The sequence below is a fragment of the Nannospalax galili genome, unplaced genomic scaffold, assembly GCF_000622305.1.
Source record: "Nannospalax galili isolate Female #2095 unplaced genomic scaffold, S.galili_v1.0 scaffold1623, whole genome shotgun sequence".
NCBI classification, from domain to species: Eukaryota; Metazoa; Chordata; class Mammalia; order Rodentia; family Spalacidae; genus Nannospalax; species Nannospalax galili.
In genome coordinates, this window is record NW_008349082.1 from 585,793 (window position 1) to 602,415 (window position 16,623).

The following is a 16,623-nucleotide window of genomic DNA, read 5'->3' on the forward strand; positions in this document are numbered from 1 at the left end:
TCCTCTAACAGAAGTTACTGAAGTGTAACAAATGCAGAGAAGCCACACGTCCCAAGCACTTAGCTCAAGTGGGTCCCCAGTAATGGAGCACACTCATGTTGCTGGCACCCAGAAGCCTCCCGAGCTTGTAGCATGAAACTTGAACATAGATAGGATCATACAGGATGCCATGGCTTGCTTTTCTTCCATGTGCTACATGTGGGACATTTGCATTGTAGCATGTCTCTGTAGATGATAGCCTTAGTTCCCACTGCTGATTCCACTGTGTCCATTTTATATATCCATTCTACTGCATGTGGGCTATACATGGTCCACACACACACACCACACACACACACACACACACACACACACACACACACACACACCAAGCATTTCTGCTGGTTTTATACCCAAGAATGGAACTTCCGGTTATAAGGCCAGTAAATACTCAGCTTGTATTAGTTTGTTAGTTCTGCTATTAACAGTGCAACAATCTGGGTGACCTAAAAGAACAGACACATAGTCTCTCACAGCTCTGGAGGCCACAAGTGTGACAGGGAGGTTTGGGCAGAGTGAGTCCATTCCCAGAACTGTGAGGAAAAGGTCTGGTCTAGGCATCTTATCTTGGCTTGTAGATGGTCTTCTTTCCTGAGTCTTTTTACATTATCTCTCCTCTATTTGTGTCTCTGTATTGAAATTTACCTTTTTTACACTGGCATGGTGGTGCATGCCTTTGATCCCAGCCCTATGGAGGCAGAGGCAGCTGGATCTCTGCAAAATCAAGGCCAGTCTGATCTACATAGTGACTTCCAGACTGGCTGGGACTAGGGAGACTCTGTCAGAACAAACAAACCACCATCAACAACAAAACCAAAAAAGAAAGAAATTTGCCTTTCTTTACATGCTTTTTTTTTTTTTTTTTTTTTTTTTTTTTTTTGTGCCATGGCACACGTGTGGAGGTCAGAGGCAACTCTCAGGAGTCAGTTCTCTTCTTCCATCGAATGGGTTCCAGGGGTCAAAGACAGGTTGTCAGGCTTGGTGGCACTTTTACCTGATGAGCCATCTCATCAGCACCCTCTTTTGGTTTGTTTGTTCGTAGTACTGGGGAATTGAACCAAAGGTTTCACAGATGTTAGGCAAGCTCCCTACCACTGAGCCCACACCCCCAGCCCCTCACTGATGAATATTAGGCAAGTGCTGTACCACTGAGCCGTACTCCCTAGCCCCTCACTGGTGGATTCTAGGCAAGGGCTTTACCACTGAGCCATACTCCCCAGTGTGAATTAAAGCCCACCTTCATGGCTTCCTTTTATCTTGATCATCTGCAAAGACCCTATCTCCAAATAAATTCACATTCTGAGGTTTTTTTTTTTTTTCAACCTCTATCAGTGCCTAAGAGTTTCTCAAAGTGTCCGTACCAATGTACACACCTGCTATTTGCTGGAGTACTTTGGAGCTCATTCCAGACATCATATCATTTGCCTTGGGAGTGTTTTAAAAGAGGAAAGACTTAGTCCAGTTTACATTTTTAAACAAGTCTATTTGTTCTGTGGGAATGTGAGACAAGGCAAATATTTCATCAGGAAGGAAAAGGCAAAGAGCAAGCCCTCTTGGGACAGCTTGGAGGATGGGCCTTCCAGGTGCCCCGTGGTCAGTGTGCTGTTCCAAGCCAGCTGGACCATAGCTTGCTTCCCAGTGCCAGTCAGGCTCCACGGCTCCTGGCTTCAGCCCCTGGGGGCTCCAGTGTTGCAGAGGTAGAGACCCAGCCAGGACTCAGTCTGTGTTTCTGTCTATCCCTTCCTTGCCAGGACATACAGCAGCTCCTCCAGCTCCAGCAGCTGGTGCTTGTCCCAGGCCACCACCTCCAGCCACCTGCTCAGTTCCTGCTGCCACAGGCCCAGCAGAGTCAGCCAGGTGAGACTTCAGCTCCTCTGATACCTTGCCTGATGCCAGCAGTCTCCCCTCGCCCGCCCCTTGCCCACTTACCACGTGTGTTCTTCCTTGTCTTCCCAGGCCTGCTACCGACGCCAAATCTATTCCAGCTACCTCAGCAAACCCAGGGAGCTCTTCTGACCTCCCAGCCCCGGGCCGGGCTTCCAACACAGGTGAGACTGTCCACTGAGTGTATCCGGTCACCAGCTGCAGCAGGGTCATCTGGGGGCTGAGTGGATGGGACTGGTGGAAGGCTTTCAGAGTCTCCATTACATTGGCCCACCCCACATCCATGGGGGCGCCAAGACAGCAGTTGGGAGACCTGGGGCCCAGCCTCACTCTACCACTGACTTGCTGTAGGAACTCAAGTAAGCTAGGCTCCATGTCTGGGTCAGGTCCTTCCTAGGTAGAATGAAGGGAGTCAAACCAGACTAGTAGTGCTAAAGTCTTTTAAATTATGGGCTCCTTTGAAAATCTGATGAAATATTTAGCTCTGGGGCTTGGGTGGATGGCTTGGTCAGTAAAGTAAGTGCCTGCTGTGCAAACACAAGGACCCAAGTTTGGAGAGTCTTCAGAACCCAGGTAAAAAGCTGAATATGGCAATGTGCGGGAAGCAGCCTTGGGAAGGTGGGATTGGAGAGGGGTGGATCCCTGACACTCACTGGCTGGCCAGCCTCCCCAGATAGATAACTTTCAAGTTTACTAAGAGACCGTCTTTAAAAAAAAAAAGGGGGGGGGGACTGGCGAGATGGCTCAGCAGTTAAGCATTCTGGCTGCTCTTGCAGAGGACCTGGGTTCAGTTCCCAGCACCCACATGGTGGCTAACAACCATCTGTAGTTCCAGTTCCAGGGATCCAGATACCCTCTTTTGGCCTTCTTGGGCACTGTACAACACAGGTGCACTTACAGGCATACAGGCAAAACACTCATACAGAAGGGGCTGGAGCAATGGCTCAGCAGTTAAGCATTCTGGCTGCTCTTACAGAGGACCTGGGTTCAGTTCTCAGCACCTACACGGCAGCTAACAGCTGTTAGTAACTCCAGTTCCAGGGAATCTGATGCCCTCTTCTGATCTCTGTGGCCACTACATGACACAGGTGCACTTACATGCAAGCAATACACGTATAAACATAAAGTAAAAGTAAAAATAATAAAAGAAAAACACACATAAAAAATAAATAAAAATTTAATTTAAAAAGTAGGATTGGAGAGATAGCTCAGTGGTTAAGAGCACTTGCTGCTCTTTCAAAGGACCTGCATTTAATTCCCAGCAGCCAAGTCAGGCAGCTCACAACTAACTGCCTCTAACTCCAGTTCCAGGGGATCCAATGCCCTCTTCTGTCCTCCTTGGGTAGAGAGCAACTGAGGAAAGATGCCCAGGTAGAGGACCTCAGCCCTTCACGTGCATGTGCACACACACCAACAAGCAATTTGCATACAATACACACACAATTTAAATAAATATATATATATATATATATATACTTGTTTTTTTTTTAAAGTTAAATTTCTTAGGGCTAGAGAAATGGTTTAGTAGTTAAGAGTGTGTATTGCTCTTTCGGAGTACTTGAGTTTGACTTCCAGTACCCGTGTTGGGCAGCTCACAACTGCCTATAACTCCAGCTACAGGGGATTTAATGTCTTTGTCTGGCCTTCTTGAGCACCTGCACATACCCACACACAGTCACACACACACACACAATTTAAAAATAAGAACCAGGGGCTGGGCGTGGTGGCACACACCTTTAGTCCCAGCACTCTGGAGGCAGAGGCAGGCAGATCTCTGTGAGTTCAAGGCCAGCCTGATCTATACAGAGAGTTTCCAGGTCAGCCAGAGCTACATAGTGAGACCCTGTCTCTAAATAAATAAATAAACTTTAAAGAAATATTTAGCTCTGATCCCCATTGTGCATCAGAACAAACACATGAAATTTCATGGAGTTTTCAGCCTGTAGGTGAGGAATTCCTTGAGTCTCTTCCAGAACTGCACCTGGAAGGTTCTCTTGAGTGAGACATCTGTTAAGTGTTCATTCATGTCTGCTCCCTACAGCAGGGACCCAGCCTTATCTGGTTGCTCTCAAGTGGATTTCTGAAAGGCACCAGACTTCCATCGTCTCCTCACAAACAGGAGTTCTGACAAGACTGTGTCTCTGTCCACAGTTACAGTGAGCAGGATGGCCCCCTCAGGAAGGGTGCCAGCGCTCAGGCGATTTCAGAGTACTCTTGTTAGTGTCTTGAGTTCTAACTTTAATAAGAATCTTGTCTTGCTGGGCGTGGTGGCACATGCCTCTGGAGGCAGAGGCAGGCTGATCTCTGTGAGTTCCAGGCCAGCCAAAGCTACAGAGTGAGACCCTGTCTCAACAAAACAAAACGGGACAGGTATGGTGGTACACCTGTAATCTTATCACTTGAGAGGCAGAGACAGAGGATCAGGAGTTCCAGATCATACTTTGCTTCATAGTGAGTTGAGGACAACTAGGGCTATCTGAGACTTTTGTTTCAATAAACAAACAAGAATCTTGTCCTCTGTAATCCAAGCTATTCAGGAAGATCAAATGGGAAGACCACAACTTCAAGGCAAGCCTGGGTAACTTAGAAAGACCCTGTCTAGGGACTGGAGAGGTGGCTCAGTGACTAAGCACTGGCTACTCTTGCAGAAGACCCAGGTTAACAACTGTCTTTAACTCCAGTTCCAGGGGATCTGACACTCTTTTCTGTCCTCTTCAGGCATTGCATGACACGGGTGCACTTACATACATGCTGGCAATACACTCATACACATAAAATAAAAATTAAAAAAATTTTTTTAAAAAAGAAAGACCCTGTCTACAATGAAAATGTGAAAAGGGGTGGAGACTGGAGAAATCACTCAGTGGGTAAGAATGCTTGCTACAAAACAATGAAGATAATGAGTTCAACTATTCAGTATCGATGTAAAAGTGGAGCATGGCCACAAGTGTGCCTGGAACCCCAGCACTGTGGGGGTAGAGACAGGAAGACCGCTGGGGCTTGCTGACTGCCAGCCTGGCTCCAGGTCCAGTGAGAGAGACTGTGTCAGGGGAATAAAGTACAGAGTGACGGAGCACCCAACATCCTCCTATGGCCTCTGCATACATACCTGGTTATGCGTCCACACAGACATACACCACACACACAACACACATGCGCGCACAGATGCACACACACGTACACACATAGCTGGAGGCATGTGACTCAGCAGTAGAGCGCTTTCTTAGAATCCACCAGTGAGGGATTAGGGGTGTAACCCCTGGAGTATGTGAAACCTTAGTTTTTTAAAAAATATATTTTTATTTTATTTATTATTTTTATTTTATGTGTATGAGTGTATTGCCTGCATGTATGTGAGTGCACCCGTGTCATGCAGTGCCTTGGAGGTCAGAAGAGGGCTTCAGATTCCCCTGGAACTGGAGTTAAGGACGGTTTGTAGCTGCCATGTGGGTGCTGGGAATTGAACGCAGGTCCTCTGCAAGAGCAATCAGTGCTCTTAACCATTGAGCCATCGCTCCAGCCCCATGAAACCTTAGTTTTAATCCCTAGTGAATAAATAATAACATTTCATAACTCTTTATACATCCCACATTCATTATTTTGGCATCATTTTTATAGTTCTTTCAAAAAGTCTATGAAACCTGGGGGTGTAGCTAAGTGGATCGTGTATTTAGTGCACTCAAGACCTTGGATGCAATCCTCAATATCCAAAGCAAAACTAATATATGTGAACTTGGGCCAATGAGATGGCCCAATCCTGATTGCTTGAATTTAATCCCTAAAGCCCACATTGTCGGAGAGAACTGACTCTCGAAAGCTGTCTTCTGACTTCCATACAAGATTCACTTGCATGAACTCATATACATGTACACACAGAGGGTGTATATATTATAATTTATATATATATAATTTATATTACATATAATTTGTTATATATAGCATTTATATTATGCCATATACCATTTTATATATATATAATTTGAACTCTATTAGAAGGACTGAAAAGTTTGGAGACCAATACTGGTCTTGGCTACAGTGCTGAATTCCAGCCTTGAAAGTTAAGTTGTTCTTGTAACAGTGACATCAGAACTCATTTGGCTGCAAAAGCTGCCCTTCCTGCCATGGGAAAGTATCCTTATCCTTCCTGGGATGATATTCCTGCTGGTGCCAAACTGTTAATGTGTCTGACTGTAAGTGATGCTGTGACCCTAACAGGGGACTCACATGATCTGTGACATGTTCCAAGTAGGCTTCCTAAAATCTAAAAACCTGATGACTCCAAATACAGATGTTGCTTCTCTGTTCGTCCCTATAATCGCCCTCCCTATCCATTTCTATACTGGAGCTCACTTTGTAGTTACAGCTGGCCTCGAGGTCACAGAGATCTGCCTGGATTAAAAGCATGTGACACAATGCCTAGCTACAACCTACTCATTTTTTAATTTTATTTTTTAAAATTGAATGAGGTTCTTTTAAAAATATTTTATTATTTTTATTTTATGTGTATGCATGTACTGCCTGCATGTATGTAAGTGCACCCGTGTCATGCAATGCCCATGGAGGTCAGAAGGGGCCGTCGGATCCCCTGGATCTGGAGTTACAGACAGTTGTTAGCTGCCATGTGGGTGCTGGGATTTGAAAGCAAGAAAAGTTAGTGTTCTTAACCACCGCGCTCTCTCCAGCCCGTAACTTACTCATTTTTAAGACTTTAGAGCATGGTAGTATCTTACCCCTTCTGAGGGTGTGTCTCAGCAACTGCTTTACCTCAACCCCTTACTGGTGGATTCTAGGCAAGCATCCTGCCCCTGAGTCATATCCCTAGCCTTCTTCTCCTTCTTTTTAAAACTTATTTTTATTTTATTTTATTTTTTGTGAAGGAGAAGTAAAGGCAAGAGTAATTAGCATTACAAGTTCTAGACAGGGAACTAGAAAAAAGTAAGAACAGGGCAATTTTCAAATATTCATATGCAAGTCCATTGCAATTTCTTGACAAGGGCTTCCAAAAGCATCCCTCTATTGGGTTCCTCCTCATTTTTCTTTTGTCTGCCAAGGCCCAGCCTTCTTTTCACATTTTATTTTGAGATAGTCTGGCTAAGTTGCTCAGGTTGATTTTGAACTCATTCTGTAGCCCGGGCTGACCTTAAAGTTGGGATCCTTCTGCCTTAGTTTCTTGTATAGTTGGACATGTGCCATCAGGCCTTTAACATTTTATTATTTTGAAAAAATATGCATGAGTGTTTTGCCTGCATACACATAAGTACACCATGTGCATGCAATACTTGCTGAGGAGCTGGTGTTGTCAGCCATCATGTAGATGCTGGGAACTGAGGAGCAGCCAGTGTTCTTAGCTGCTGAGCATCTCTCCAACCCCAGACCTTTAATTTTTAAAAGCAGTTTTAGATGCACATGGAGAATGAGCTGAAGATCAATCCCTGTCCCCACATGCACAGCCTTCCCATGTTCTACATCTTCAACTGTCCTGGGACTCACATTGCAATCCAGAGGTCTACATTAACACATTATTGCCATGTCTGTAGGCTGAACATCTATGCATATGTGTTTGGAGGACCTTATTTTTTATTTTCATCTCCTAACAACTCAGGAAGAAGAGTAGTAATGGCTGCCTTCCATGGAAGGGAATGTAGGCCCAGGGAGTTAAGACTGTTAGGCTAGGACTGGAGAGATGGCTCAACAGTTAAGAGCACTGGCTGCTCTTGCAGAGGACCAGGGTTCGATACCCAGCATCCACATGGCGGCTGAACTCCACTTCCAGGGGATCTGACCCCCTCTTCTGACCTCTGAGGGCATTGCAGGACGTGGGTGTACTTACATAGATGCAGGCAATACAGTCATACACATCACATAAAATAAAAAAAATAAATAAAAGACTGTTAGGCTGAGCTACCCAGCAAGTCAATGGCAGAGATGGGGGATGAATCCACCGCCCCTGGCTGCAGGCTTTGAGTCCTTAGCAAAACTGAAACTGACTGCTCCTTCTGGGAGTTCACTCTCAAGGAAAGGTGCAGTTCTAGGCAGTTGACAGGAACCAGGTGGGGCAGCCTCCCCAGACATTTAACTATATTAACAATGAGTGTGAGTGTCCTGGGCAAGTGAAGGGGAGTTTGCAGGAAGCAGGTGTGAAAACCATTGCTTAGCTCCATCCCGGTCCTCCGTCCTGCATCCCACCCACCTGCCCGCCCCACCAGGCTGTGACCCGCCCCACGCTGCCCGACCCGCACCTCTCACACCCGCAGCCCCCAAAATGCCTGGAGCCTCCATCCCACCCCGAGGAGCCCAGCGATCTGGAGGAGCTGGAGCAGTTCGCTCGCACCTTCAAGCAACGCCGCATCAAGCTGGGCTTCACACAGGTCTGGGACCACCTTGTGGGCTGGGCAGTGGGCAGTGTGGGGGCGTGGTCAATGGCTAGAGTGCGTGGGAGTGACCTCCAGAGGGCTCGGCCTTGACCTCCATCCCATCTCCTCCCTCTGAACCAGGGTGATGTGGGCCTGGCCATGGGCAAGCTCTACGGTAACGACTTTAGCCAGACGACCATTTCCCGCTTTGAGGCCCTCAACCTGAGCTTCAAAAACATGTGCAAACTCAAGCCCCTCCTGGAGAAGTGGCTCAACGACGCAGGTGAGCCCGAGACTCCAGCTGGGCGCGGAGGGGGCAGGTGATGCGGGGAGAGGGAGGCGCTCGCTCACGCCCTGGCCTTCCACCTTCCCAGAAACTATGTCTGTGGACTCAAGCCTGCCCAGCCCTAACCAGCTGAGCAGCCCCAGCTTGGGTTTCGACGGGCTGCCCGGGCGGAGACGCAAGAAGAGGACCAGCATCGAGACAAACGTCCGCTTCGCCTTAGAGAAAAGTTTTCTAGCGGTGAGCTCTGCGCCTCTGGAGACCCGGAGGGGACCGGGAGGGGTGGTGGGAGGAAGGGCCCAGCTCACGAGCCTTCTGCCCGCAGAACCAGAAGCCTACCTCAGAGGAGATCTTGCTGATCGCCGAGCAGCTGCACATGGAGAAGGAGGTGATCCGCGTCTGGTTCTGCAACCGGCGCCAGAAGGAGAAACGCATTAATCCCTGCAGCGCTGCCCCTATGCTGCCCAGCCCTGGGAAGCCGGCCAGCTACAGCCCACACCTGGTACCTGGAGCCAGGGATTGGGAGGGGAGGGATGGACAAAAGCCTGTATGCACCTGTGTGAAACAAAATTACCTACAACAGAGACCAGAGGAGTTGGTCCTGGGGATATACAGAACATAGTCAAACGTTGTGTGTGTGTGTGTGTGTGTGTGTGTGTGTGTGTGTAGTGTTTTGCCTGCTTGTATGTAAGTGCCCCAGTGATGTGCACTGCCCACGGAGGTGTTGGATCCCCTGGAACTAGAGTTTCAGATGGTTGTTAGCCACCATGTGGGTACTGGGAACCGGACCCAGACCCTCTGAACCATCTCTCCAGCATCTGCTCGCTTGCTTGTTTTGACATTAATTCATTGTGTGTCTGTGAGTGGCCACCCATGTGGAGGTCAGAGGACAATTTTCTTCACACCATGAGGGTTCCAGGGCTTGAACTCAGGTGGTCAGGCTTGGCGACAAGCGTCTTTATGTAATGAGTCATCTCCCTAGCCCAGAACTGTGATCTAAGGTGGTGGGGGTAGGGGTACAAGATACACTGATATAGCTAGACAGAGTTGTCACAGGGACATAACCAGAGGGGAGGGATATGTAAGACCAGGACATGGTCCAGGTAGGAATACATGGATTCCCACCTACAGAGACTGTGAGGTGCCCTCAGTTTAGTTATCAGACATATCTGTGACATCCTCTATCCCAGCTCTTTATTTTTATTTGTGGGAAGGGCTGTGGTATCCAGAGAGGACCCCCTCACTCCAGCACTGTGGAGGAAGGAGGGACTCTGCGCTGACACACAGACAACAAAAAGAGTTAGCTAGCCATGTAAAGCAGACTCACCCAGGTGACCACATTCTGCCAGGACCAGAGTGCCCAAAGGCCTAGACGCCAAGATGTGCTGGGCCTGCCTACAGGAACTCCCATGATATTTAGTATGGATGGAGCTGCCCATAGATGTGAATGGGTGTGAGAGTGAAGGATGGCTGGGACAGATACCCCACGTTTTACTGTGGAGCTTGAAGCTGAATCATGGGTAGTGAGGACCTAAGGAGAGGGTTTTTAATTTCTAATTTTTGTTTATTTTTATTTTATGTGTAAGAGTATTTTGCCTGCATATATGTCTGTGCACCAGATGCATACAATGCCCATGGAAGCCAGAAGAGGGCACTGAATTCCCTGGAACTGAAGTTACAGACAGTTGTTAGTTGCCATGTGGGTGCTGGGAACCAAACCCAGGTCTTCTGCAAGAGCAGCCAGTGCTCTTAACTGCTGAGCCATCTCTCTAGCCCCTAAGGAGAGGTTTTGAGCTGAGGAAGGACAAGGTCAAATTCTTGGAGGCTTCTGGGGCTGGTGGAAGGGTGAGACTAGAGGCAGAGATGCCATGAACAGGCCAGTGAATGATCCCAGAAAACTGAGCATATGCTGTCTCAACACTGATGTCAAGACCTGTGTCAGTTTATCTTCCGTGCCCCTATCTGACTCCCTACCCCCATGCACACACATAGAGACACAAAAACTTTAGGCCTAAGTCACACTGAATAGCTTATGCCTTGCTTGTCAGCCCTTTTTGGGAGGAGAGGTGAGATCTTTTCTTTCTTTTTTTGTTTCTTGCTTTTTGACCAGGGTCTCCCTGTAGCCCCAGCTGGTCTGGAACTCACTATGTAATCCAGGCTGGCTTTGATCTTGCAGAGATCCGCCTGCCTCTGCCTCCCAAGTGCTGGGATTCAAGGTATGAGCCACCATGCCCACCTTCTTTTCTTTCTTTTTTCCTTTATTAATTAATTAATCAATTTGTTTTTGAGATGGGTCTCATGTAGCCCAGGAAAGAACTAAACTCAGTATGTAGCAGAGGATGACACTGAAGTCCTGATTCCACCTCCTAAGTGCTGACATTACAAGCTCTTTTTGAGACAGGGTCTCCCTAACATATAGCCCAGGCTGGCCTCAAACTTACTATGTAATCCAGGCTTGGCAGCCCCTCTCAAAAGGACAAGTGTCTCATTCTAGGAAAGCCGACAGCAGAGGTGTACAGAGCTCTTGTTCGGGCTCAGTCACTACAGACAGGACGTGCTACAGGGACATGAGCCAGGCTGGAGTCAGCTGAGAATCCATCCTTCCTGCCTGTGACACAGGATCGCCTGGGGCACATGCAGGAAAAGATGATGAAAAACCTGTGGCATGTTCTTATCACAGCATGGCACAGAAGCCCTGTCTCCCCACCCTGGGTGTGAGCGAGGAGAGGCACAGAGAATATCATCGGGGAGGGGGGCTGCCTGGAGACAGTGCCTAACCTTATGTCCTTTCCTCTCTTCCCAGGTCACACCCCAAGGGGGCGCGGGGACCTTACCATTGTCCCAAGCTTCCAGCAGTCTGAGCACAACAGGTCAGGGGCAGACCGAGAGGGAACCTGGGAGATCGCTGCATGGCTGCAGTCTGAGGTTTTGGGTAGCCATGGACCTCAAGGCTGAGTCTGGGGGAGGACACAGGGAAGACAGAGAGCACAGGGTAGGCCTGGCATCTTGGAGGTTGCTGAAAGTTGATGCCCTCTGTTTTTGACCCTGGCCTCTGTCATTTATATGCCCTGTGAACTCCAGAAATTGCTTCACCTCCCTGAGCTTCAGTTTTTAGGTAATTATCATGATTGAATAATATATCCATAAGTATATAAGTATACTTATATATTTATATAAGTATATACCTATGAGCGTGCAGGGATTGGTGCTCGGTGATCAAGCTCACCTAGCAAGCTCAAAGCTCTGGAGTTCATCTCCAGCACAATTTTATGGGGAGAAAAAAAAAGGAAATAAAAAAAGGATAACATAATACAGAGGCTCAAGAGATGCTCAGCATTAAGAGCACTGGCTGCTGGGCTCAGTTCCCAGCATCCACATGGCAGCTCACAACCATCTGTAACTCCTGTTCCAGGGGATCTGATGCCCTCTTCTGGCCTCTAAAGGCACTGCATGCATGTGGTGCACTTATATACATGCAGGCAAAATACTCATATACATAAAATAAAAGTAAATGATAAAAAATTAAAGAATAGCATAAAGCAAATGACATATTGCCCCTCTCATGTTAAGAAATAATAAGTAGCCAGGTGTGGTGGCACATACCTTTAATCCCAGCACTCTGGAAGCAGAGATAGGCAGATCTCTGAGTTCCAGGCCAGCCTGGTCTACACAGCAACTTCCAGGCCAGCTGGGGCTACAGGGAGACCCCGTCTCAAACAAAAACACAAAAAAGAAGCAAAAAGTGCATTGACTGACTTAATTCTCAATCTTGTTTTATTAGTGAGGTCTCATAATTCCCGTTTTCCATGAGGGAACTGAAGGTCGGAGAGGCTGAGGCATTCACCCAAGGGCACAGCTGGGTCTGAGTCTGGAATCTCTGTTTCCAGCCAGGACAGTTTAGCCCTCAGCAACTCCCTCCTAAATTGCTCATTTCCGAGCTGCCAGCAGCCCTGTGCCCCAGGCCCTGACTCTGGCCCCTGGAGGGAGCCATAGGACTTTTACTCCTCGGCGCCCCATTTCTTGTTCATGCCAAAGTGGTTCAGGGTGTGGTCTGCAGACAGCTGGTGCCAGCCTGGCCTGGCATAGGCTCAGTAGGTGGGAGTTGCTTGTATTGCAATTCTTGTGACGACTGTCATGAGGCAGGGGCACAAGGACTCTGAGAAGGGAGGTGGGGACAGTGTGCCTGTGTTCAGACGGAGGAGTTGCTGGTGCACTGGAAGGGGTGACAGTAGGGGCTGACCCTGCCATCCTCAGAGGGACCGGAGGAAGCTGAAGCCCCCTCCCCCCATCTCTTTGTCTCTCTTTGGCAGTTACTACCTTATCCTCAGCTGTGGGGACGCTCCACCCCAGCCGGACAGCTGGAGGGGGTGGGGGCGGGGGCGGAGCCGTGCCCCCCCTCAACTCCATCCCCTCTGTCACTCCCCCACCCCCGGCCACCACCAACAGCACAAACCCCAGCCCTCAAGGCAGCCATTCGGCTATCGGCTTGTCGGGCCTGAACCCCAGCACGGGGTAAGTGTGCAGTGGCTGGTGGGAGGTTGCAAACTGCTTTCAGGGTGAGGCGCTGCACCCCAGTCCTGCCATGGGTCCTTATTCCCGCTAATGCGTCTGCTTTGCTCTTGCAGAAGCACAATGGTGGGGTTGAGCTCCGGGCTGAGCCCAGCCCTCATGAGCAACAACCCTTTGGCCACTATCCAAGGTGCGTGCTGCCTCATGTCACTCCATCATCACCAGTCCACCCCCTCCTGGGCCTCGAGCCCCCTCATTGCTGCTCCACCCATGCCGTCCTGCCCCTGCTCACTGCATTGCTGGCCTCTTCATTCCCATCTGTCTTTGGGGAAAGTGTGAGGGGTGCTAACGGGCATCAGTGGGACAGACCGGGAGACAAGGGCCACTGGGACAGGACACAGGGAGGCGAAGGTCTCCCTGGCCTGGTATGCCCCCAGCTCAGCCTCTCTCTCTCCCCATCAGCCCTGGCCTCTGGTGGAACCCTGCCCCTTACCAGCCTTGATAGCAGCGGGAACCTGGTGCTGGGGGCAGCCAGCGCAGCCCCAGGGAGCCCCGGCCTGGTGACCTCGCCTCTCTTCTTGAACCACGCCGGGCTGCCCCTGCTCAGCGCCCCGCCAGGCGTGGGTCTGGTCTCAGCAGCAGCTGCAGCTGTGGCGGCCTCCATCTCCAGCAAGTCTCCTGGCCTCCCCTCATCTTCTTCATCATCGTCGTCCTCCTCCACTTGCAGTGAGGGGGCAGCACAGACCCCTGGAGGCCCAGGGGGTTCCGAGGCTGGATCCAAGGCTGAGTGAGGGCTGGCCATGCCTCCCCTCCCACTCCTCTGACTCCCTCCACCTTGGTCCCCTGCCCAGGAAGAGGGCAAGGAGTTAGGTGGTGGGGGATAGCAGGTCCTTGGAGCAGGAGTGACAAAGGAGGAAAGACCAAAAATCCAACCAAAAAAAAAGGAAAGAAACTAAACAACAAAAAAGAAAACCAAAAATAATCACAACAGAAACCAGCTGTCCTAAAGGAACCAGAGAAGAAACACACACACACACACACACACACACACACACACACACACAAACCCCAAAACCAAACAAAAATCCCCCCACAAAATCAAACCAAAAACTAGTCACGAGCCAGATCTCGGAGTGCTGACCCTCACTGCTACGACACCAAATAAGACCCCCAGCCAGGAGCGGTGCAGCCACCGGCAGGTCGGACCTCATGCCCCCCCGAGCCCTGGCTGTGGGGCCAACCCCTAACCTGCCCCCGCTGGGGGTGGGCGAAGAAGGAACTAGAGAATGTGCCAGCTTGCTGGCTCCAGCCCAAGCCCTGGGCCAATGGAGACAGGGCACTGCCTGGGGCAGGAGGCCCAGGGCCCAGAACCACCTGCCAAATGGTCTTTTCCAGAAGGTAAAAGAGAAAGGGCCGGAACAACCTTACACCAAATATTCAGTAGCTTCATCCAAAGGATGTACAGAATTTTTAGCGTTGTGCTCAACAGAATGTGCCCCTTCCATGTGTCCCCTCTCCCCTGCCCCCCAGCTCTCCCCAACAGGGCAGGGGGTCTTGCTTTAACCCTCCCACCCCCAGCCTGGGGAGAGTTCAGAGGAAGGCCTGGGAATGGCTTTTCGCTTCCTGTACCTCCCCCTTTTCCCTTTGAAGGGTGGGCTAGGCCATTTTGCCAAGTTCCAGCTCTCACAAGTTCCTCCTCAACCTGGTCACCCTCTTCTGCTCTGGAGTCTGTCCCCTCCCCAGACTACAGGGAGGTGGTCATTTCGAGCAAAAGGGGATGAGGTGAGGGCATCCAAGTTGTCTTTCTTTCCATCCTGTCTGTCAGTTTCCCTGAAAAAAACAAAAAAACAAAAAAACTTCATATTCCAGTGCCTATCCGTGGGATCCTTCACGTTCTTTAACATTAACCAGAAACCAAAAAGATTAACTCGCCTCGCTCCGCCCACCCTATTCCCCTCTGACACTGGCAGATACCTCTCCCTCCCCCAACGCCCATGCACACACGCACACACCCCAGTGGTGGGCTCCTCCGGAGGGCCTCCCCATCAGGGTCCATGTGACGGGGACAGTGCCATGACCTGTGGTTTCCCCATGCAAGAGGACGCTGTGGTGGCCACCACTCCCATGAGACCTCCACGAGTCTTGGCTGGACCCTGTATTTGCCTAACCCTGGACATGTCTCAACAGTGGACAGAGGAGACGCTGCTGGGAGCCACCTTACCCTCCTTCTATTGTGGAGGCCAACAAAGTTTTGAACCAAAAAAAAAAAAAACCAACAAAAAAACAACAGAAAACCAAACAAACAATAAATTAAAACTAGAAAAAGAATTTATAGATATATATATATATAGATATATATATATATGGGAAAGAAGACGATGACTCCGAGAACAAGAAGGAGCCGCAAGGTGGAGCCAAGCCCTGCACAGTGGTCCAGGTCCTTGGTCCCCAAGGCGGATGAAGGACGGATGCTTCTTTCTCTTCACAAATACCTCATGGACGTCGTCTTCGGGAAAGCCGGAGGGGGGCGGCTGGGGCAGGGCCTGTCCCTCAGCCAGGGTGGATGGAAGTGGGTGGGTGGGGCTGAGAGAGGGTGTCAGGGACAAAGGGTGAAGAGCCCCAAACTCCCCGCCCCCCGCCAATCAACTGCAAAAGCTTTAAAACAAAAAAAGACAGGAAAAGGAAAGCTAAAGGAATGGACGAAGGAAAACCAACAACTTTTGGGTGGTTTGATTCCCACTTTGATTTCTGTTTCTGTTCTTTTCTGTCTCCTGTGGGTGGGGCTGAGAGAGGGTGTCAGGGACAAAGGGTGAAGAGCCCCAAACTCCCCGCCCCCCGCCAATCAACTGAAAAAGCTTTAAAACAAAAAAAGACAGGAAAAGGAAAGCTAAAGGAATGGACGAAGGAAAACCAACAACTTTTGGGTGGTTTGATTCCCACTTTGATTTCTGTTTCTGTTCTTTTCTGTCTCCTCCCTCTCTTTTCTTCTCTTTCTCCTCCCTGTTCTTCTCTCTTAATCTTCTTCTCTGTGTCTCTCCTTAAACCAAAGTGTTGCTGTTGAAGGACGCGAGCCATTGAAATCAGAGTGGCCCCTGCCCCTGGCTGGGCAGGAGTAGAGTGGGGGAGAGCCGGGCGATGGCCTGGGTCCCTTCCATCCTGGACACTCCAAGGAGAGGCAGCCAGAACCCCAGGCCTCAGCGTTCTCTTTTCTTCTGGTCTCCCTTTTCCCACTTAGGGAAACAAAGCTGTCGGGCTGGGCCACAGAGGGCAGCAAAGACGCTCAGCCACTGCAAGGCCTAGGGGACTTTGCCCCTCCCACCTGGGCAGCCCTGGGGCAGAGGCGCTCATCCTTGATGGAATGGAAGCATCTGCTGAACCAGCTCCCTGCCCTCACCCTACCTCTGAGTTTGTCCATTTTGATTTCCTGAAAGCTGGCTAGCGTGAGGGCCTGAGCCCCAGCCCAAGGGTGGAGAGGGGGCCAAGGGCTCCTAACCAGATAGGAAGACATTTGAACAGAACAGAATGAAAAGAATTACAACCAAAAAAAAAAAAAAA

At 49.7% G+C, this 16,623-nt stretch overlaps 1 protein-coding gene across 9 annotated transcripts in view; it reads left to right on the forward strand.

Annotated features, from left to right (window-relative positions):
* The window catches only part of Pou2f2 (POU class 2 homeobox 2), a 96,567-nt gene extending 81,638 nt beyond the window's left edge, over positions 1–14,929 (forward strand). For 3 of the 9 annotated variants that reach the window (XM_029570067.1, XM_029570069.1, XM_029570066.1), the window contains 10 exons: positions 1,791–1,896; positions 1,996–2,087; positions 8,130–8,291; positions 8,418–8,559; positions 8,651–8,799; positions 8,885–9,061; positions 11,363–11,429; positions 12,870–13,071; positions 13,185–13,258; positions 13,531–14,929. In XM_029570067.1, coding sequence (XP_029425927.1) covers positions 1,791–1,896; positions 1,996–2,087; positions 8,130–8,291; positions 8,418–8,559; positions 8,651–8,799; positions 8,885–9,061; positions 11,363–11,429; positions 12,870–13,071; positions 13,185–13,258; positions 13,531–13,859 — 1,500 coding nt within the window. In that variant the 3' untranslated portion in view covers positions 13,860–14,929. The remainder of the gene's footprint in view (positions 1–1,790; positions 1,897–1,995; positions 2,088–8,129; positions 8,292–8,417; positions 8,560–8,650; positions 8,800–8,884; positions 9,062–11,362; positions 11,430–12,869; positions 13,072–13,184; positions 13,259–13,530) is intronic. The other 6 variants (XM_029570068.1, XM_029570071.1, XM_029570074.1 and 3 more) reach the window with 5 other exon arrangements.
* Positions 14,930–16,623: the final 1,694 nt, after the last annotated feature.